The 23652-nt window shown below is 32.5% G+C and overlaps 1 protein-coding gene across 3 annotated transcripts in view; it reads left to right on the top strand.

Annotated features, from left to right (window-relative positions):
- Csmd3 (CUB and Sushi multiple domains 3) overlaps positions 1 to 23652 on the top strand; it is a 1108856-nt gene that overhangs the window by 697323 nt on the left and 387881 nt on the right. For all 3 annotated transcript variants that reach the window (XM_076835404.2, XM_076835403.2, XM_076835402.2), the window contains 2 exons: positions 11033 to 11171; positions 18975 to 19162. In XM_076835404.2, the coding sequence (XP_076691519.2) occupies positions 11033 to 11171; positions 18975 to 19162 (327 nt within the window). The remainder of the gene's footprint in view (positions 1 to 11032; positions 11172 to 18974; positions 19163 to 23652) is intronic.

Here is a 23652-nt window from a genome sequence, read left to right as displayed (position 1 = left end):
ATTATTTCAGTAAAGTGTGCCACAACTCTTAAAGTCATTCCTTGCCCTCTATCACAACCATATATAGTGCTTTGGAAAACCTTGTTAATTCTGTCTTTGAAATAGAGCCCAACTACTTCTCATTGTCTTCATTCCTGACACTGGTATCAGCAACCAATATCTTTGGCCTTAGCTACTGCAATAGCCATCTTGATGGTCTCAGTGTTTTTTCCCTAGCTTCTACTCAGTTCTGTTTCTCAATAGAGATAAAATAATATACCTACTCTCTCTAAAAAGAATTGTTCCTTAAAGAATTCTCCTAAGAAGCGCCTTTCCTTTTCCTCTCAAATCCCATGCAGAGAGTGGGATTTATATTTTAAATTTTAAAATGACTTGTAATTTAATTTGTGCCCATCCATTGTTTTTTTCATCATAATTTTTCCTCTGGTTCTCAGAAGGCTCTCATGCATATATACTATTTGCTTCTCTCTTCTATACCTCACTCTTTGCCTCCCATGAATATTACACTATAGTCAGCAATGCCCTCTTAAATCTAAAACAACTCCCTGGACAAAACTGGAAATGCAATGTTGCCCTTCTGTATTACATTGTTATGTTTTTGAATATGAATAGGACATAATACATTGTATGAACTTCTTTACAAAAAAGGAGGATTTCATTAAGTTAAATATATTGCAAGAGTCAGATGGATGCTATTGGCCCAAAGCTAATGATTTAATTAAGATGCCGATTTAAAACTGATGGAAACAAAAATCACCTCTTTCTTGTGGAGAATCATGATAATTTCAAATATTGTTGTCTTTTCAATCTTCCTGATAAGGAAAACAACCCGAACAAATGTGTGATTAATAAATTGTAGAGCCATATTTTCCTGCTGCTTCTGAATTAGCAATTTATACCCCTTGCTAAGTAGGAAAAATGTATCAATATTGATCTCCATAGAAAACTGCAGTCTGGATAGCCTGCCTGGAACTTAAGTGAGTCCTAACTGACTCTTCTCTCAATTATTTGTGTGATGGAGATATGGCTCCCAATTTGTGAAAGCTGCAATAAGAAAGTAAGGGACATTGATGTAGTTTTACATTTGTCAATCTACCTATTTTTCTGTAACTGCTGGAGTCATAAGTTGTTCAGTTTTCATCCATCTCCTTTTAAGAGAGAGGAAGCTAATCTCTTTATATTCAAGAAGTTGAAGGTAACGACTCCAAGAGATTCACTTGTTGAGAATGAAGATGCCTGTGTGAAAGAGGAACTAGAATCCATGGATAGATATGTGCTCATACAGTTGACTTTTTGCTTTCTTTGAGTATTGAACAAGAGGGGAAAAAAATGATGAAAACATGTTACTTTGGAGATGAAAAGAGCTGTCTACTTGAAACAATTCAAGTAGTCAAAGACATGAGTTTGCTATGCATCAAATGAATACCAAAGGAGGTACTTGGACTTGGTTACAGAATTAAAAAAAAGAAAATCCAATGAGAAGAATCAACTGTCAGGTGTGGAAGCAGAGAGATCACTGGAAAAAGTTGAATTCCTGTGTGTCAGGGAATCATGACACACAGGTGAATAAATATCGTCAATACCTGACAAATGGAAGACATTAGTGAACAGTAAAGGTTAGTAAGGGAAATGGCAACAGTCAAGAGAAGACAGTGACAGCAAATTTACTTCATACTAGTGCTGACCTCTCACAGGGAAAGGGAGCTAAAAGGAAAGTTAGCGAATGAAATATGAAAGAGGATACAAATTCTTTTCTATTCCAAGTGCTGAGTGGAACAGCAATTATCAAGCACTTGTCTTCCCTCACCATGCTCCTTCCTGTCCTCCACATGTCTCTGGTCATCATCCCAGCAGGCATCCTGGGTGGGTGGGTGGAAGAAATGAGAGAAGTTTTTTAAATTTGACTGGAGGAAGTTTTTCAACAACAAAAAAAAGTGATTAGAAAGTCTAAGTCTTGCCAACATGTTTTTGACATGTAAAAATGTATGTGTGAAGGCAGAAGACAGAGACAGAGGCAAGAAAGAAAGAGAAAAGGCTTCTGTTTTGCTCCACCAACTTTAGAATGTTCCATAAAATGCTTATTCAAGCATGAACTTCCTTGTCCTCAGAATAGTGCTCCCTGAATTACTATGGCTTATAGTCCTTCCTACTCTCTAGTGAGATTTCTGAGAAAATTCTTCAAGTGAATAGGATGAAACTAAAGTCCCTGGAGAACTGTTCAGAATAAGGCTGGACTTGCATACGAGATAAACTCTCCCTTTGAGGGTATGAGCTTTTCTCTTGAATCTCAATTAGCTTCAGAGGAAAAGACATTCAGAAATATCACATTCTCTTTGGAAAGAGTTCTTTTATTGGACTAATGACCTGATGCATATATCAGAATTGATTTGTAGTTCTAAAGGACAGGATATGTGTTTACATATGTTACATAGTTATATTTAAGAATCAACCCCTTTTTACAGTACCTATTCATGTAGTATTCTGGTCTACTGGTCTCCTGAAGAACTACCATAGGAAAATTAATTAACCCATCTACAGGGTTCTGCTCCCAATTTCTGCTGAGCTAGGTATGAAGCAGGAGAAGAAGGGAAGGGGTTAGAGAAATGAGAGGAGGTGCAGAACTGCTACTCACACTATCTCTGTAAGTCTATTTATTTAATTTGTATGTTTCTGTCTCCCTGTTTTTATACTAGATTCAAACCTGAATTTCCTTTACTTTTTTTTTGAACCATCATCCAATGTGCAGAAAGTAAAAAGATCTGGTGATTATTTACCACACCTATAACCTAGAACAAGTAAAGAAGGAGAATAAAGGAAAGAAGTGGAACCACCATTGTGTGATAGTCCCTGAGATGGCATCTAGATTTTATCAGGCATATCTCCACAGAAAGACATATCGGACCAAATGATAGAATGCTCATCTCTTTAAGTCACTTATTACTAAACCTTTCAATCAAAACCCAGCTCTAAAAGTCCCCAACTCCCTCTGAGCACCTAAGTGCCAATTCTCAAGTGGAAGAGCATCTCCCGCTGTGAAACCCCACAATTCCCTCAGCATTTTTGTTCAAGATAATTTTTTTTCTGAATATAGTCTGATATACTTCATACTCTTTCATATTGGTCTTAAAACATACTAGCTATTTTAAATGTGTCCTTTCTACTAAAATTAAGTCAGTATTCCAACTCAGATTGGAATTGAATGAGTCAGTATTCCAACTCAGATTATTTATAACAAGTTTTCTTTAGGCATTAGAAAAATTAAAACTGGATGTACTCTATATCTTTTATTTATCATGTGCTCTGCTTTTATTGCTAAAAAGTGTTGTAGGCAACAGCCTGTATTTCAAAAATGTATCCAAATTACCTTCTCATCCTAGAAAGTTGTGACATCTTTCAGGAGAGTCTTAGAGATACAGAATACCCATGCTCTCTTGGATTTTCTTGTTGTGGTCCTGTTTTTTCCACAACCAAGTTGTACCAGGGCATTGGATGGGTTGCAGACAAGACAAAGAACGTGCCCAGACAGTATGGGGGAGATATGGTTTATTGGGGAAAGCTTACAAGAGATCAGAGACTCATCCCAGAGGAGTTCAGTGGCCACATGCTGACAGAGATAGCACCTTCATCCCTCATAGTGCTTTGCCAAGCAGTGCCTCCTCTCCCTCATGGAGTTTTGTCCAGTGATGGCCTACTGGATGAGTGACAAATATCCTTTCCACAGTGCCCTCAGTTTTGCACTCATCCTTACTCATAAAGGGATTTTATGTGTAAAATGGCAAAAGCAGTGACATCATTAATATTAGCTTTCTCAGCTTGTCTGGCTCAAGAAACAACTGTCCTGATGTACATTCAAGAAAATAGACTTTTACAGGTAACATTAACTTTCCTAGTTCCCAGTGTGAATAAGAGAAAGTGTTTTTCAAGGTAATATGTATCTGGACTTTCTGGCTAGGCTTGCACTTACTGTTCCCTTAACTTGGCTAGGTTTTAGGAGACAGAAAGGAGGCGTTCAGGGACTTGAGTTGTTACTGTCCCTTTTCTTTAGGGATGAAACAGGGCCTAAATAATAAAGTGATCTGAAAAATCAGAGTAAGAGGTCTTTAACCATGAGGATTTCTGGGTTCCACCTAATAGCTGCTAGAGTTACAGTCCTGAAATATGCATTTCAGCAAATTCCCTAGGTACCCACTAAAGTTTTAAAGAAATAATCACTGCACAAAACTTACAGGCTTAACCTTCTTAACCCCTCACTAACTCTATATTGCAGCAACAACAACAACAATAACAACAACAACAAACACTTGACTTTCACACAGTTGGATTAGTATTTCTCACTTCCTGCTTCCGCTCATTCCCTTTCTCTCACTGTAAGCCTGTTTTCTCTTCATCTCTTAATCTAGACCATCTTCTGATATCTCTTTCAGGAACTTTTTCCTAATATTTGGGTTATTACCTGACATTCCCTTTTCCAGACTTCCTACCCAGCTCCAGTATATCCTTATCATATTTCATGTTAGCTATAGATACTGTGTGTCTTTTGAGGGCAAGTATAATGTCATAAAGACTTTTTGAAAAAAAATTGAGTAACTAGCAAAGTATTTTATATATAGAAGAACTAAGTACATTTTTATTGAATTAATAAATTAATGAATAAAAAATGATTTCCTATTGGAAAATCACTTAGGGGTTTAGAATCTCAAATTTATATTAGAAACTTTTGGAATGAATATTTCATTCTCCTAACATTTCATCCACCTCTATCTTCAATAAACTTATGTTAAAGACCATAAGAAATGGGGATATGGTTGTAGCTCAGTGGTAGATTGCTTGCCTAGCAGGAGTGGGGTACTGGGTTTGAAATTCAGTATCACATAAAAATGAATAAATACGTCCATTTACAACTAATTAAAAAAATAGAGTAAGAAGTGCTTAAATAAGGGTTTCTCCTGAAAATTAGTTGAAAACAATCAACCATGATTGCTCCTAACTTAGAATTTAAAGATATGAATTTAAATCTCAGCTCTGCCACTATACTAGGCCTGTGTTTCTCATCAAGTCATATGCTTCATGATTTTTATCCATCTGAAAAACAAGTGAAAGGACAAATCCAGTATTTTTATGCCACAAAAATAATTTTAAGATGTAAATTATCCATAAGCACATTCTAAACCAAAAAGTAAAGTAACTGTTTGTTGATATGGCAGAAATGACCATCTATTGGTCTGCTAATTGAACTGGAAATGACCTCCAAAGCAATGTAGGGAGACCCTACATTTGAAAATGGCAGCCATAGTCATCAGCTGGGTCTTGTAAGGATAAGAGAAAGAAGGCTTATTCAGTCAATAGGTTCACCTCTTTGACTCTTTCAAGAATATGTCAAAGAAAAATTTCACCAACAGAGTTAAACAGGTAACAAAAACTCCATTCATGACTATCGCAATAGGGAAGCAGACTAAATTTAACTCTTCTGGAAGAGATCGAGGGTCTTTAAGTATTGGGGCGAATTAGTAGAAAAGTAGGAGAGGATACTAGTCAGTAAAATGGCCAATGTGATTAGGTCATTTGTTTGCAAATTAGAATTTATTGAGGTCATTTTCCTACCCTCCCATAGAAACTAGAAGAGCTTGTGATTACTTTTCAATGGGATGACTCCCAGATCACTAAGATGCTCCTGAATTGTAAAACTAGTAGGAGACTAGGAGAAGATTTATATCTCAAAGGGACAAAGAAAGAATATATGTTGTTGTTGTTTTGTTTTTTAAATAAATGCCTCAAGAAATGGAGGTAGGTGGGGCTGCAGGTGTCTAGCACAAGGAAAAAGGCTGTCTAAAGTTTAGTCTATCTGAAGGCTGTCTTGGTCAGATGAGAACTAAACTGTATTATTTCACAATTAATATCTATGAATTTGCTTATTTTGGCAGCTACCATTATTACAGTTTGCAGGCTTAGGAGAGAGGAAGATCCAAACACAAAGTCCATCCTGGTTTTTGCCCCAATGTAGTATTATTCTGGCTATTGGCCAATTCATATTTAATTCTAAATGAAAACATTTCCCTCCCCCAAGAATTGCATATTCAAGTATACTTGATTTCTTCCTCTAGATGTTCATCTTTGCCTTTTACCCATATTGAAATTTCTTTTGAAAATGATTCCAAAAATAGCCAAGGACTCCATATTCTATTTCATAATTTTTATTTGATATTTTGCAGACCCTTGGATCTCAGCATTGAATACCTTTGGCTTCCTATGTAAAACTCCTCCATGTTTTGCATTCTTTATTCTGCTGAATGGAATTAGCAATGGCAGGTATATGCCATTGCTAATTTGTACCAGTTTAGGCTTCTTTCTTTTAACTCTTTGCCTCTCATCAGTAAATGCTGATGACTCTACCCCTCAGATAGCTCATATTCAGCTTCTCCTTGTAAAAGCTTTATTTCACAATTATACTTTTCCTAGAAAATTCAAACACTCTCCTAAATGATATTACAAACTCCCATTGCACTGTCTCTAATCCATTTTACTTGCAAGTTCCGTTAAATGAAAATTGTATCCTTTGTCTATAAATGTATATGAATCCTTTGTTTTAAATTGCTTGGTTCATTTTCTATACTATAACATACCAGATCCTTTTCTAATCATCTTCCATGGTTTCCCATTACTTTTTGATTCTACAAAAACATGTCAGTATTACTCAAAAGCATTGTGCATTGTGCTGACAAGTCTTTATGCTTTTCCACAAGCTGTTGCATCCATTTACAATATACTTATCTTCCTCCTCGTGAACTCTGTCTTATCCTTGAAGACCGAAAACAGAATACCTACTATGAAGATTTTATTCATGTCCTCTAACATAAACATATGTATCTGTGTTATAGAATTTATGACATTTTACATTTTGTTTTTGCTTTTTTGATAGAATTCATGACATTTTTTTTTCTGTTTTTTGCACTAGGGGTATTCTGAGGAAAGAAAACAAGTATTTTATTTGAAACAGGGTTTTAAAATCAAACTGCCTCTTTTCAAACCCTTGATTGCTCATATGCAAATTGTTTAAATGTTTTGCACTTCATTGTTCTTGTCTATAACAATAAATCTACCTGGTCAAGTTATTTGGAACATTTTATAAAATAATTCAAGGATGTCTTAGCATAACATCCGACACATAAGAATTTTTCAATAAGTGTTAATTAGTATCAATGCCACATAGGCATATATTTGATTCAAAATAATTTCCATTAACTGAAATACAATTGAATAAAAAAATGAACCAATGAAATGGGATTTGGAAAATATCTCAATATGGTCTTGGTCTCCCGATTTCTATACATTCCAAAGTTTTTGTTTTTGTTTTTCAGCCAGAGATATTTATTGTGTGAGTGTGTGTGTGTGTGTGTGTGTGTGTGTGTGTAACTTTTTAATGGGATGACTCCCAGATCACTAAGTGTGTGTGTATGTGTGTACCATTAGCAAACTATGTCTGTTAGTCACTAGGGATTGAACCCTGAGTCTCAGATATTCTAGGTTAATGCTTTACCACTGAGTCACATTCTCATCCCTGTTATTTTCTTTTTTCTTTTTGGTAGCAGGGATTGAACTCAGGGCACTCAACCACTGAGCCACTTCCCCAGCCCTATTTTGTATTTTAGAGACAAGGTCTCACTGAGTTGCTTAGTGCCTCACTGTTGCTGAGGCTGACTTTGTACTCGAAATTCTCCTGCCTCAGCCTCCAGAGCCTCTGGGATTTCAGGCATGCACTACCATGCACAGCCCTGTTATTTTCTTTCAGATTAATCTTTCTTAAACTGTTGCACCTTTTTTTTTTTTTACACCTGGAGAATAGGAGCTTATTTTAGATGTGTATAAACATTTCTTAAATTTCAATAGTTACAATTTATTTTCAATTATTCTGGGAAAAAAATAATGCTACTACATAAAACTTATGATTTTATGTATGATTTTACTTAGGGAGAATCAAGATATATCATGTAAGACAAAATGAAAGTGAATCTATTAAAGAAAAGTATTAAATGATTTAAGGAACATGTGCATATTTTGTATTGTAAGGTTTGGGCAATAAAGTTAGTCTTTCTGTTTGTATTACTATTCATATTGCAGTTGGTGTCTCTTTACAAGTAAAATGTGTAGTATTATTAGTCCTTTGTTTCAAACTTCATTTCAATTTTTCTATATAGTATACTGCCTTCCACTTTGGACAGGATCTGCAGCTGTTTTGTGTTTTCTCTCCAGTTGGTCCCTCCTTTTTTTTCCCCTACACTTTGTCCCCTCCAGGCTTTTCTGCTCTTGCTCCACTATAGCTTCTCCAAATACAGCATTTCCCATCATGTGCCTGATACTTCCTTGGATCAGCAGGCTTTTTCTGACTGACCTATATAAGTGTGTCTCCCTTAGGCATCTAACTTTCTGGGGAGTCTGCTTCCATCTTTTGGGATTATACTTTCAGAGAGTTCCAACCTCATATGTTACAGAAAGAAGCTACTTCAGAAAATGCCATAAGTTAAGTAGGATCCACTGTTGAGCAGGTTCATCATTTAGAAAAGTCCTTTCAGAAAATAGTTGCTTTAATTTTATTTATTCCTTCATTTTAAAGAACTCTTCTAATCTTGTCTACCTCACACTTTGGACTAAGGGTTCAATCAAAATGCCTCTCAATACTTTACTTTTAATCCTTTATGATTCATTACCCAATTGTTAATCTTATGATTAATTACCTCATTTAATGATGATTAGACTTAATACACAAATACTTTTCTAGAACAATATGAATTGATTACAAAAAAAAAAAAGATTTCTGTCAGAAATGCTTTATTACTTTTGGGTCTTCTCTTACTAAAAAGTTTAGCTCTGTCTTTTAAAATATAATGTATTGGCTATTATTCATATAATTTAATTTTGAAATACATGGAAATCCTACAGAAAACATGATTATGAGTTACCATAAAGAGGAAGAATAAATAATCCTTAAGAAATGGACTCCTCAGGCTGGGGTTGTTGCTCAGTGGTAGAGTGCATGCCTTGCACGTTTGAGGTATTGAGTTTGATTCTCAGAACCACATAAAAAAATAAATAAAATAAAGGTATTGTGTCCATCTATAATTATTGAAAATATTTTCTAAAAATGGACTCCTTTGAAAGCTTTTTAGGAAATAAAATTAAATTCTACTAAGAAAAACAGCTTTTATGAATGCACTATCTCATACAAATTATAACTTTTGGCAATTTCACATAGAAAATATTATACTTAAAGGAACATTTTCTAGTAATGCTTAATTATTAGGTCAATTTATAAATATTTACTATTTTATTTGGCTTAGATGAAGTTGTTTGTTTGTTTTTAATCTTTTTCTAGTTGCAGATGAACACAATACCTTTAGTTTATTTATCTTTTTATGTAGTGCTGAAGATAGAACCACTGAGCCACACCCAAACAGCCCCTAGATCAAGTTATTTGAAAAATGGATATATGTAAAGAAAATAAAAACATAAAATGGGAAGTGGTGAATCATTTGGTATAGTCTCTAAAGTGTTGAAAAGTTGAGATAATATACATTTGATACATTTTATTTCTGAGTAATTCTCAACATTTCTAACAATTTTTCCATATTTCTCTGTGTAATTTTTGAAAGTAGAGCAAGCTAATGTAGCTGGGGTGCAAATGGGAGCAAGGTAATGTAGCTGGGGAGAAATTCATAGTCTATACTAAAGAATAGGCAACAGGTAGAGCAGGCAGAGAGAACTTTATTGGTCAACTTGGAAAGAAGTCATAAAAGGGCATGGTTATTTTGAGGTTAAACAATAAGAAGTCACTTTAGCTAGAGCATGGTCAATAGTTAGTGAGGATTCAGGGACCAGTTAAGAAGGCATTTTTGTATTCCAGTATAATTTAAGATGGCAACTAAAGAGATAGAAAAATGAGTGAACTTGGAGATTAATTGGATTTGAAAATAAATGATAAGCATAATAGAAATATGAAAAATGAATACTTAGCTTTTTGGTTTATGCCACTCAATGGATGGTGGCTTCATTTACTGATAGAGGAAATAATTAAATATATGGAGCTTTGAGATCCTGTTTTGCAAAAGTTGACCTAGAAAGTACTTTTGAGACTGTAAAGCTTTGTGAATTTTGGCAACTTGTTCTTTTTGCAAATTGTTTACTCATCTCCACAATATAGTGTTTCTACTAAATGATTTAAATCAGCACTTACTGGAGCTACAATACTATCATTATGGTTTCAATTGTGTTTGAATTTAGGAAAAATTGAAGGGTAAAGTATGTGAAAAGATAAGCAAAGGATTTGAATTTGTTGTTAAAAATAAAAGGGGACTGGAATATATGTCTAAGAAGGGGAATACATATCTAGGGAATAGTATGATGGATCAATACTTTGAATGGTATTTTTCTGTCAACTGGACTGAAGGAGTAGATGAATTAATAAATGAGAAATAAGGAGAAGCATTGAATTGATGATGGCCTAAATTTCAGTAGTGATAATGGAAAATGAAAGCTCCATGTCTTAGCAGATAGTTTGAATTACTGGGTGTTTGATTACATAAATCAGTTAATGAAAGAGAAAAAAACTAAAGTCAACAATTTATGTTTTATGAATCTTTAAAGATAAAGAACACAATGGAGATACAAAAAGATATTGATTGAAGAGACTACATGTGTAGCTCAGAGTCAGAGCACCTGCATAGCATGGGTAAGGCCCTGGGTTTGACTTCCAGCACCAAAAATAAAATAAAGATCTACTTTGCACGTGGTGATGATCACGTTACTACTTCGTATGCGAAGAAATATAACTATGCCATATATTTTAAATAGATTATCTTTTAACAGAAAACAGTCATTTAATAACAAATTGAGTAGTTCACCTTTAGTTTCAAAATTGTACTAATTAGCATTTAAGAAGTGTATATATAGAAATTCATTTAAAAATTAGAATTGGTATTAAAAATTATTTCTACAACTAATTATAAAAGTTTTGTTCCTGCTCTCTGATTTTATTTTTCAGCTCCATGTGGTGGCCATTTTTCAGCTCCAAGTGGAGTGATTCTCTCACCGGGATGGCCAGGATACTATAAAGACTCTTTGAATTGTGAGTGGGTTATTGAAGCTGAACCTGGACACTCTATCAAAATTACATTTGAAAGGTCTCTGAAAATATATATATATTTTTTTACCTTTTAAAGAAAAGATTATATAAAAGAATAGCTGGTATTATTTTCCTTTAACAAATCAATGTATAATTTTATTGTATTAGTCAATTGTTGTGCCTTACATGCTACAGACTCTTTGCCTCCTTTTAACCTTTCAGGCTATTTTCAAGTTAATTTTCTATTTGTTTAATGTTGTATTTTTACTACTGAAGTATGCAAGATCGACCTTTTTTTAGTTTACGTATATGCACAGTGCTCAGATGAAAATGTGACCTTTAGCTTGATGAGTTTTGTTTTTCTATATTTTGAAGTGCCAATGAATTTTGCTTTGCTAGGTTTCTAGAGGCAAAGTTGGTGAAAATGCATTCAAATTGATACTATATTGCAGTCTAAGACACTAATGCACACTGTCATATATGTTCCCAAAAAATGACTAGATTATATGTGTGTATAAAAGATTGAAAAGTTGGCTTTGTTTCCTCCTAGGAAAATTAATATTCATCAATCATTATCATGCAATACTATGATATTTTAAAAATTAAAAGAATGATGTTTCTGCTCCATTATTAGATCGCTGTCCAAAAATCAAGACAGAATTATGTACAAAATCCCCAATTGTATTATTGACTAACCTCATCACCTAACCTCTTTTTTAAAAAAATTAAACAAATAAAAAAAAACTTCCTAAAGCATTGAATACATTTGATAAGAATATAAATAGTGCAGAATATCTTTATTATGACCTGATGATTAGATTTTACAAATATAACTTGACCCTTTCCTTACTCAAGAAGTCCTTCATTGATTTAATCCATCAATGCTAGTGTTAACATTTGCATAGAAAGAAAAAAAACAGATTTTTTTTGAACTGGCATAAAGTATTATGCATTTTATGGGATCGTCCTACCTTACTATAAACTTCACCACCTTACTATGACTGTATTAGTTTGCTAGGGATACCATAACAAAGTACTACAGACTAGGAGACCCAAAAACCAGAAATTTACTTTCCTACAACTCTGAATGCTAGAACTCTGAGATCAAAGTGTCAAAAAGATCATCTCTTCTGGCCTTTATCTTTAACTTGTAGACAGCTGTGTTCTATGTCCATCTTCACATGATCTCTCTATGCATGTCTGTATCTTAATCTCCTCTTTTTATAAAGATGCCAGTCATAAATATTGAATTAAAGAGTTTTACTCTTATGACCTATTTTATCTTAATTAGCTCTTTAAGGGCCTTTTTCCATGGTCACATTCTTGAGTTACTGTGGGTTAATATTTAAAGATAGACTTGTGCATGGTGGCACACACCTGTAATCCCTGCAATTTGGGAGGCTGAAACAGGAGGATTGTGAGTTCAAGGCCATCCTCAGCAATTAGTGAGGCCCTAAGCAACTTAGCAAGACCCTGTCTCAAAATGAAAAATAAAAAAGGCTGGGGAAGTTTCTCAGTGGTTAAGCACCCTTGAGTTCATAGCACTAAAAAAAAAATTAAATTAAATTAACAAAATATATAAATTCCAAGATAGAAATTTTACAGGACACAATGTATGCAATAACAATGACCTGTATATTTTAAAAGAGTTTTTATTGGAATAATTCAGCATGGTTCATTTTGTCTTATCTTAAAACCATATACTGTGTGTGTGTGTGTGTGTGTGTGTGTGTGTGTGGTGCTGGGGATCAAACCCAGGGCCTAGTACATGCGAGGCAAGCACTCTACCAACTGAGCTATATTCCCAGCCCCCAAAACCATATCCTTTGCTCATTGTTTGACATGGTTTCTGTTGCCATAATAATTTTAGAAAGCTTAAAATGCATATTATTTATTTATTATCAAATTTTTATCAAATATTGCTGTTCCATGAGTGAGGAACTCAATTAACTAACCTTACTTTATTGTAGAGAATTCTGTTTGCTTTTAAATGTACAATATAGCATGGTTTTATTGATTATATTATTGAGTAACATAAAAATTATAATTTGAGACAATAGAATAGAGATTTTGTCCATATTTTTCATTTGTAAAGCTTAGAGCATTACATTTGAAGCATAAACATATTTGTCAACCTATCATAATTAATGTGATTTTAAATGAATCTATATATATCAAGTACATGGTTTGAGTATTTTCTACTTTAGATTTGTCATTGTTTTATATCAGAAGATAGGATATAAATGTAATTGAAGACTTTCACATTTCATTATGTTTGTATAGTTCATAACATATATCACTCAGTGCTCACTGGCTTAGTGGTTTTTGTTGCTTTGTTTTGTTTTGTTTTCTACTCTACTTCTGGCTCTAATTCCTTTGGGCAGAATCATCCCTCTTGTGAGAGCCTGAGAGTTACTGGCCTCTCTCAATGTTACTGTGCTCCTTATTTTTATCATTTTCCTTCATTCTCACAAAAACCATAATATAAAGGGCAACCAAGAGGATTACTGCACAATCCAGAATAATTTAAGATTAAGTAAGCAAGCTTTTGTTGTCCTAAATTATCTTCATAGTCCCAATCACATTAGTAAGTGCATATAGTGCCACAGTTCCCTATCTTATCCGAGATCCTTTTCTGTATTCAGTCTCTTTGGCCTTTAGGATCTTCAACCCTTGTTTCCCCTTTCTCCTGCCAGCCTCCAGTATGTAGCAGGGCAAATGACAAAATACCTGTTACTTTCATGCAGAACAATTTAACTATTAGTTTCCCTGACTACCCAATTGGGTTATGTCAGGGAATGAAGTGGATTTTACCTTTCTTTCCAAACATGCCAAATATTCATCCTTTCTTCACCTTCCAATTGAACAAAACCATAAAAAATCATAAAAATGATATAACTGAAGATGATATAACTATAAAATATTATCTTATTTTCATTTTCTTATATTTAAATTTTTTAAAAAATGTTTTTAGTTGTTGAAGGACCTTAATTATTTATTTATTTACATATGGTGTTGAGAATCAAACCCAGTGCCTCACACATCCTAGGCAAGCGCTCTACTGCTGAGCCACGACCTCAGCCCTCTTATATTCAATTTTCTAATGCTGCATTAGTCTACAACATAAGATTAGAAAATGAGTTAAAAGAAAATAAATGCAAAGTGCATTATTGTATTCAGAAGCATCCCCTGTTTGCTTAGGAAACTGATTAATCATCATTAAATAAATACACTCCTTACTTCTTTCAGCACAAACTAGGCTACCTAGAACTGCCCACTTGAAAAGCAGTTTGATTACAAAGAGAAGCCTGCAGTTCAGAGCATATATACTTTAACTTTTGAATTTGAACTTCTGTTCAAAGGCACTGTGTTTTCTGTCCAAAATTGTTACCAGGTATTTCTATCATTGGTGGATACAATGAGCCTTCTGGCAACTTGCTTATCTTGTTTAGATACTTTAGAATTGTCAAAAGTGAATACATATAACATAAACCATCCCAAATTTACCCTCCTAGTGAAATCTTTCCATCCATTTTTATGTTACACTAGTTAGACAAAAACTTTATTTATCTTATATAAATATAGCTACTAAGAATGTTTTGTTCTGTCACCATTTTATTCTTATATGTTTATTAAGACACAAATCGTTTTAATTAGAACAGAAACAAGAAAGCTAAATTGAAAAGTAATTTTCAATACTTTTGCACAATAACAACCATGCCTCATTTCTCAATTCCTAAATTACCAGCTCAATTAAATTACATATCTCATAGTCCCTTCACTTCCTTGATACCAATTCTTTAAGAAACTATTCCTTGTTAATTGGCTGGAAAAATCAGGTTAGAATGCCTTACAAATTAATCAATGCTATTTTCAATATTTTAGAACAAACAGCAAGTCGTATCAATATATTTTCTTTAACTCATATTTTATATAAATAAAATTGTTCCAAATCTTCCCATAGTGCTGGCGAATGAACCCATGGTCTCACATATGCTAAACAATCACTCTATCACCAAGGTACTCCCTCAGCCCCAGAATCTTACATGTCTAAACTGAAATGTTCTTATTGAGGGTTGAACCCACTATTAGCCACCCCTCCTCTAAGCCGGGGTGGGGGGACTATAAGATTCTTGATTTGCAGTTATCTGAAATAAAAATTATTTATTTTCTTCCATTTATTCTTTTCTAATGACCTTTTAAGGATTTGAGGCTTTGCTTGAATGTTCTCCATACTTCATGTGCTTTGTAGAAAAATTGATTGCTATGAGATTATACTTGTATTACCCACCCATCACATGGTAGGAGTAATTCAGTAGCAAAGGGATATTCAAGGAACTTCACTAAGTTAAAAAATAAATGCATTTTAACCATTAGTTTAGTGAAAAAAAAATCACTTGGAAAGTAGACACACACACACTCACATACACACAAACCACTTCCTTGTATATTGATCCTATAATGGTTTGGTGCTTCATTTGTCTAAAGACTATTTTGAGAAGCAGGATATTATTTAGAAGTGTTTGACACATACTGGGCTCTTGAAAAACCAGATTCTCCTCTGATTTCTGTCTAAGTTCTTGTAGGAACACAAAGACTTTATTTATTTCTTATTTTTTTATTTTTATTTTTTAGTACTGAGAGTTGAACTTAGGAGTGCTTCAGTACTGAGCAACATCCCCAGCCCTTTTTTGTATTTTATTTAGTGTCAGGGTCTCACTGAGTTGCTAATTGCCTCACTAAGTTGCTGAGGCTGGCTTTGAATTTGCCATCCTCTTGCGTCAGCCTTGGGTGCTGCTGGTATTATGGGCCTGCACCAGGACACCAGCTAAACTTTTTAATATTTTCTTTCATTCTAAGATATTTTCGTGCAATTTGGTTCCAAGTAATGAATTATATTTATTGTAAAATTCATGAATAACTTAAATTGACTTGGTTGAAAATACATTTTGAAAGCTCAAATAATATAATTAAGATGGTGGAATAGCTATTTTGTAATTATTGTGCAATTTTTCTCAAACACAGAAATTGACTAGAATTAATCTACAGAAAAAAAACTTGAAGATTTTATTTACAGATATATTAGTAATTAGTTGTCTCCTTGAGATTCTCTTAAGCAGAATAAATCAATGGGATCTTAAGAAATGTGATTTCTATAAAATACAAAACAAAATAACAATAATACCAACAAATATATGGTTTTCAAAAGGTTTACCTGTTTTTAATACATCCAAAAGTTTAATGTCTTATTCTTCGATATGTAGAATAATTTTTATTTTTACCTCCTCTCACAGTTCCTAACTTTTTTCACTATCTGGCAGCTCCTAACTCAGTAAGACAAACTCATTTTACAATCAATCATCCAAAGTATGTCTTTCTTTTCCTATCTTCAGCTCCCTGACTAAATAAAAATCTTATCAGTATCAGTGTCCCTGAGGGTTTTTTTTTTCCAATATTTAAGTTAATGAGGATTATTTTAATTTGACCAGAATGGGTTTGAATTATATCAAGAATGTTTTTTTTTTTTTTTATGGACAACAATGCATGAGTAAGATTAGGTCCCATATCATTTTTAAACTCATCTAGTGATTCTATATTATTTGTTCATTATAACCAATATTTAATGTAATAAAGGAACGGTAGAATGAGGCCATTCATGAGAAATTTATACAACCATTTTAATACACACAAATGAGTGAAATTTATTGTGTTACCCTATCCCATTTTGCATGTTATATTTTTCCTTAGAGCAAATCTGTAATGATTTTCTTTTTAAAGATTCACTGCTACTGAACAATGTTCTCTATATTATCAGTTAATGTTGCTACTCTATTAAGAATTAAGTCTCTTTATGTCTCAATTCCAAGTAATCCCTGACTCTTCTGTGTATTTTAATTTGGTTGTTGTTAGCTCACTAGCAATCAAAGTGAAATTCCAATTTCAATATTCATGATAGATGGACTACAAAGCAACTATATTAGGAATTCACAATGCCTAATTGCCTGATTGTTTTCTTAAAGTACTTAGTATGTTTTGTGTTTTTCTTTCTCTACATTATTATTATAGATGCAATATATTCAAGGTTGAAATATTAGAAGTAAGACAAATGTATAAAATTCACAACATTTTACCAAGTATTTTGCTCAACAGGATGTAATGGGATAGAAATTAAAAAACATTCAGACTGTTACTCCTTAAATGGCATTAAATTATATATTTAATTTTGACCACTCTTTTGTCTTTTTGTAACAATATCAGAGATTGATATGATATAATGAAATAAGAGTTTTAGGCATTTGTTTTGCCTAAACTTGAGGGTTTTTGTTTTTTTTAAGGAATAACGTGGTTTAATCTTATATGCTGAAAAATTCTGATAAATATGATAGTTAGTTATTCTCTGAAATATTCTTGAAAGTGTGCTGGAGATACTAGAAGAATAACACTGAAAATATATTGGAAGATACATTTTATTTATTTATTTATATTGGAAGATACATTCTAAATGTGTGAAAATATATGGGTAACACTAAAACATTCAATTATGTTGAACACTTATTTTTGTAAATTGGTAACTATTCTAAAGAAAAGACATTTTGTTGTTAAAATATATTTGTTCTTTCATTTATCCAATAAACATTTATTGAATGTTTACTATATACAAAGCATTGACAAAAACAGACATGCCTGACTTCAGCTTATAGAGTTTTAAGAAAGACAGTTGTCAAACTAGCAAACACAACAGTGATAAGTATCACAAAGAACATAGCAAATTATGCAGAATAGTAGAAGAACTAGCCTACATTGTGAGGCCAGAGAAGGTCTTCCTGTCAACATATTGAAGCTGAAACTGAAGATGTGTAGAAAAATCTTGGTAGAAGTTACAAAAGAATTTCCTGGGTTTCTGGGTCAGCATGGGAAAAGCAATTAGATGTTCAGCTTTTCATGAGTGCATGAGAATATAATTATCTGATACAAAATGTACATATATATGTATATATTTTGTTCTGTATTTATTGGCTCTGTATTTGTTGCATTTACAAAATAATTGTATCTTTTAAAAAGCTGAAATCAGCAACAGAAGTAATAAAAACCTAACCATAAAAGCACTAGCATAGCCTAGTTGTTAGAGTCAAATGATGTTAAGGCCTCTATAATTTAAGAAAATCTGATATGGTTTTAAATTCTAAATACTTCAGTTTCCTTACCTGTAGAGTAGGTATAATAAAAGAAGTTACTTTATAGGTTTAGTGGGATTATTTAACAAATTTATACAGGTAAACTTAGCAGTTTCTGGTACTTAGTAAATATCAAATACATCATCATTAGTTATTAATTTATATGTAGAACTGCTATCTATTGTTATCTACTTATGATGAAAAATATTATTTTCAAATACAAACTATATATGAATTTTAATTGCCAAGAAAAATTTGTCCAAAAATATATAAAGCAAATTTTAGAATTCAAATTTATATATTAAGATGAAAATCTGATTTTCTGATTCAAAAATAATATGAATCACATTTTTTCCATATAAATTATTACAGCAACTAGAAGTGATTCAAGAAATATACTTAGTTGGTGAATAGTCTGTTTATTTATTGGCGATGATCCATAACATTTGAAAATGTTTACTTTATGAACAAGCATGTACATATATGATTTTAATGATCACTTTCTATAAGAATGAGTTTATAACTTTGGTAATTTAAAAGGACAAGTATGAACTTAAATATTAGAGAACCTAATGAAAATTATAAATATGCTAAAAATCTCAAGTAGAAATTTAAATAACAATTTAAAGCATTATTTTCCTACATAGCATTATTCTAATATATTTTCATATGTTTCTTAACCTTAGATTTCAGACTGAACTGAATTATGATGTTCTGGAAGTTCATGACGGACCAAATCTTCTCTCACCCTTGCTTGGATCTTACAATGGCACACAGGTGCCCCAGTTCCTATTCAGTAGCAGTAATTTCATATACCTACTCTTTACAACAGACAACAGTCGTTCTAATAATGGTTTCAAGATTCATTATGAAAGTGAGTAATTACAAAATATTTTTTGATTTCTCTATTCTGCTTGCCTTGTATTTTGTATTATCATTGTGTTATTAATAGAACTGGTAGCTCTAATTATTTTTTAAAATCAAAGATTTTCTTGAGCTATGAGAATGCTATTGCTTTATAAAATATATGCTTTAGTAAATTCTGCAATGGATTTTCCGATAATATCTATCTAATGTTACTACCAAAGTAAATACTAAGGAAATGGTAGAAGTATCAAACAATTAGTTTAAAATAAATTCATGTACTAATTATTTATGTTTGATTTTAAAAAGCAGACAATAGGCAATAAGTGTCTTTTAACATTTACTTCACAAATTCAAGTTTTAAAATTTTTTCTCATATGATTCACATATTTTCCATTTTAAATATAAAATTTCATTTGGATAAAAGACTAAAAATTATACTGACATTGAAAAGTAAAATATATATGAATAGGAATATAATTAACATAACTCGTCAAACACTATATTAAAACAAGCTGTAATTCAGAGTTTTGGAATCAATTCACAATAATCTCAATTAAAAGCTCATACTTCTGCTTAAAAAATCTAAACTATGTCTTATTTAAAGGGTTTTTTAAAAAAATATTTTTAGTGGACACAATACCTTTATTCTATTTATTTATTTTTATGTGGTGCTGAGGATTAAACCCAGTGCCTCACACTTGTGAGGCAAATGCTCTACCACTGAGCCACAACCCCAGCACCTTTTATAAATGTTTTTATAACTCAGGAATTTACATAGGAAAAAAAAAATTTCTGCTTTTATTTATAAACATCTTGAAAATTTTTACCTTTGTGGCTGTATTGCATATATATATATATATATATATATATATATATATATATATATATATATATTATACACCCATACCTAAACTCACATATGCACACATTTTTATCATGAAATGAATTATCATATTCCTTTGCATGAAAGTATTTTGATAAATGGATACATGAACACATTTGAGAGAGTTACTATAAGACATCTGTATATCAAGATCTTGAATTAATATGTTTAACATTTACTTATTAACACTGACATAGTCAATTTTTAAAGTTTATTTCAAAATTAATTTTTGCTAGCAATTAATGGATATCAGTATACACCCATATTTTCATTTAGTTCACTGCTGTATCCTATGCCCACCAAATTAAATGTAATCCCACCTCACCCAAGGTATGTGGTCTCTGTTGTGTGTCAGGCACAGGCCTATTTTCTTTCTTTCTTTTTTGTTTTATTTGTTCTTTTAAGATATACATGACAGTAGAGTGTATTTTGACATATTACACATATGTGGAGTATAACTTATTCTAGTTAGGATCCCATTCCTGCGGTTGTATGTGGTATGGAGTTTCACTGGTCACGTCTTCTTATATAAACATAGGAGGGTGTGTCCAATTCATTCTGCTGTCTTTCCTATTCCAATTCCTCCTTTCATTCCCTTTATTTAATCCAGTGAACTCCTCTTTTCCATCTCTCCCTTATTATGTGTTAGCATCCACATATCAGAGAAAACATTCAGCCTTGATTTTTTGGGAATGGACTTATTTCACTTAGCATGATAGCCTCCAGTTCCATCCATTTAGTAGCAATTTCCATAATTGCATTCTTTGTTATGGCTGAATAATATTCCATTGTGTGTATATACCACATTTTCTTTATCCATTCATCTGTTGAAGAGTACCTAGGTTGGTTCCATACCTTAGCTATTGTGAATTGAGCTCTATAAACATTGATGTGGATGCGTCAGTGTAGTATCAGGCACAGATCTATTTTAAGGAGTAAATGAAACCATACATGTGAATTTTTGAGCAGGATGGCTAACATGCAGTAAGTTCTAAGTAAATGATGCTTTTATGTTTTTCCTATAAAAATGAAACAAGAAATTAAAAATCAGAAGTCAAGCTGAAATTCATTCCTTTTGTCAATAAGTTTGAACCACTTGCAGGTTTTTGGTAATATGAGGGTTATTGGTTTACAAGGCAAAGGTTATTGGTTTAGAAGGCAAAGTGGAGGCTGAGAGCTAAGGGAGGTTGAAGCTAATGAGAGACATTTTATATTTTTTTGTTGAATCTGGTGGGAGGTGGTAACTTGCTATTTAAATTTGCTTATAAGAAATCACATTCTCTCATTTTACTTATTTTAGTCTTGAGGTTTATTTGATATTATGAAATAGTTTCCAGAATTATACATACTTTGTTATCAAGGAGACATAAACCTTTTTCTCTGACACCATTTTTTTTTTCTCTAGATGAAGTAACTGGGCTTTTTGTTTCGAATGAACCATTCACAAAGCTCAAAATTAGTTGATTATTAATCAAAAATTTAAAAATATTTGGCATTTAGTTAGTGAACTATTTAATTTTAAAAATTAAATGTATTAAGTAGAATTTGATTTCAATAAATGGACCAAAACCCTATGAAAGGGATTTCTTGCAAAAGCCACCACTGCTTGCACTCCAGGTCTCCACTGTATGTTCTTTCCCAAAGCCCTTTCAATCCCATTGTATATTTCTTTCAAAACAAGGAGATTGAGAAAACTGTACCAAAAAGAAATGATTATTTATGGTATTCAATACATATTAATATAACAACAATTACATACTATAGACTGTAAGAGCATAATCCCCTTTTTTGTTTTAGTCATTTTTCTCTCTGAAGAAAAAGCACTTCTGTGTTTTATGTTGTATTGCTTGAAATACAAATACTAATTCAGCAGTAGTCCTGAAACCAATTCCCCATGGATGCTAAGGGGCAATTACATAAACTGTCCTTCAATATCTAAATATTATAAAATGCATATAAATTATAAATGGATGTAGAACAAACCCATAGACTCAGACATCCATCTTTAAAGACATATTTTACATTCATGTGTAGATATATATATATATATATATATATATATATATATATATATATCTTTTTCACTTATGTAAAATGGTACACTTACCACAAGAATAAGAAGTTATACTCTATGTACACATGATATGTCCAAATATATTCTACTGTCATGTATAACCCAAAAGAACAAATTAAAAAGGAGTTGGTATAGTTGTAAATAATGTACAATTTAAATAACAATTGATTATGAACAATAAATATGGGGAAGGGAAAAAAGAAAGCACAACTTAAAATATTCAAATATTTTTATTATATAGGAAAAATAGGCAGAAAGTCTGTTTTGACTTTTTAAAGTAAAATTCTATACAATAATAAGAAAAATGAGAAAATGTTAATATCTTTTACTGTAATGCCAACATAAACTTCTAAAAATTATGTTTACTGTCAAAATATAAGAATCTTTCAATTATGTTGTAATTTTAAGGAATGACTATTAGTAAATTATACTGACGTGTTCATCATGATCTTTCTTGTTTTCTCAATTCTACATTTCCATTGCTATGAATCGTGCCTTGAATTGTTTGCTTGTGAATCAACTATAAAATGTTTCCTTATACTTATTCCATGACTTCTAGATTCACATAGCACAGTAAGAAGCATATAAAGAAATGCATAATTTCTCTTTATTCTTCAGTTGGTTAATGAAAGAGGATAATTAAGCATGTACTGCCCACTGGCCTTTACTCAGATAACATGAAACCATTAAAATCACTTTTGAATAATAAAATTTTACTGTAGTTTAACTATAATTTACATTACATATTACCTCTTTTACCTGCATTTTCATGATTTCATAAGATTTCACTGACATTGGAGTTTTAAGATGAAGGAAAGTTGTATGCGATCAGTCCCACTAGAGGAAGGTCCCAGAAGGAAAGGGAATCTAAGCAACTGTGATAAAGACTAAGAGAAAGCCAGGATCGGTGGCCTAGGCCTATAATCCCAACTACTTGGTGGGGGGGAGGGGGGGGCGGATGCTGAAGCAGGATTATCACAAGTTCCAGGTCACTTTGGGCAACTAAGTGAGAACCTGTCTTAAAATAAAATTGAGAAAAGTGATGGAGATGTAGCTCATAGTAGAGCACTCCTGGGTTTAAGCCCAAGTTACAACAACAATAGCAAAAGACTGAGAAGATTGTGCACTTTAAGGGGACAGTGAAAGTATTCCTGGAAGAGAAAGTAAACATAAAACTAATCAGACTTATTTGATTTATGGTGAATAACCATTTGGAGCTGGGCATAGTGGTTAGCACCTATAATCCCAGTTGCTCGGGAAGCTGAGGCAGGAGGATGGAGAGTTCAAAGGAAGCCTCTGCAATGGTGAGGCACTAAGCAATTCAGTGAGACCCTGTGTCTAAATAAAATACCAAATAGTGCTGGGAGTGTGGTTCAGTGATTGAGTACCTTTGAGTTCAATCCCTGGTACCAAAGAGAGAGAGAGAGAGAGAGAGAGAGAGAGAGAGAATAACCATTGGAAAATAACAGAAATTAAGAATATTAGAGTCCAATCTGGGACTCTTGAATTTAAAGATGATATTGTAAAATTTGGTCTCATT

Source organism: Callospermophilus lateralis, chromosome 16 (assembly GCF_048772815.1).
Source record: "Callospermophilus lateralis isolate mCalLat2 chromosome 16, mCalLat2.hap1, whole genome shotgun sequence".
NCBI lineage: Eukaryota > Metazoa > Chordata > Mammalia > Rodentia > Sciuridae > Callospermophilus > Callospermophilus lateralis.
This window is presented reverse-complemented; position numbering and strand designations above follow the sequence as displayed.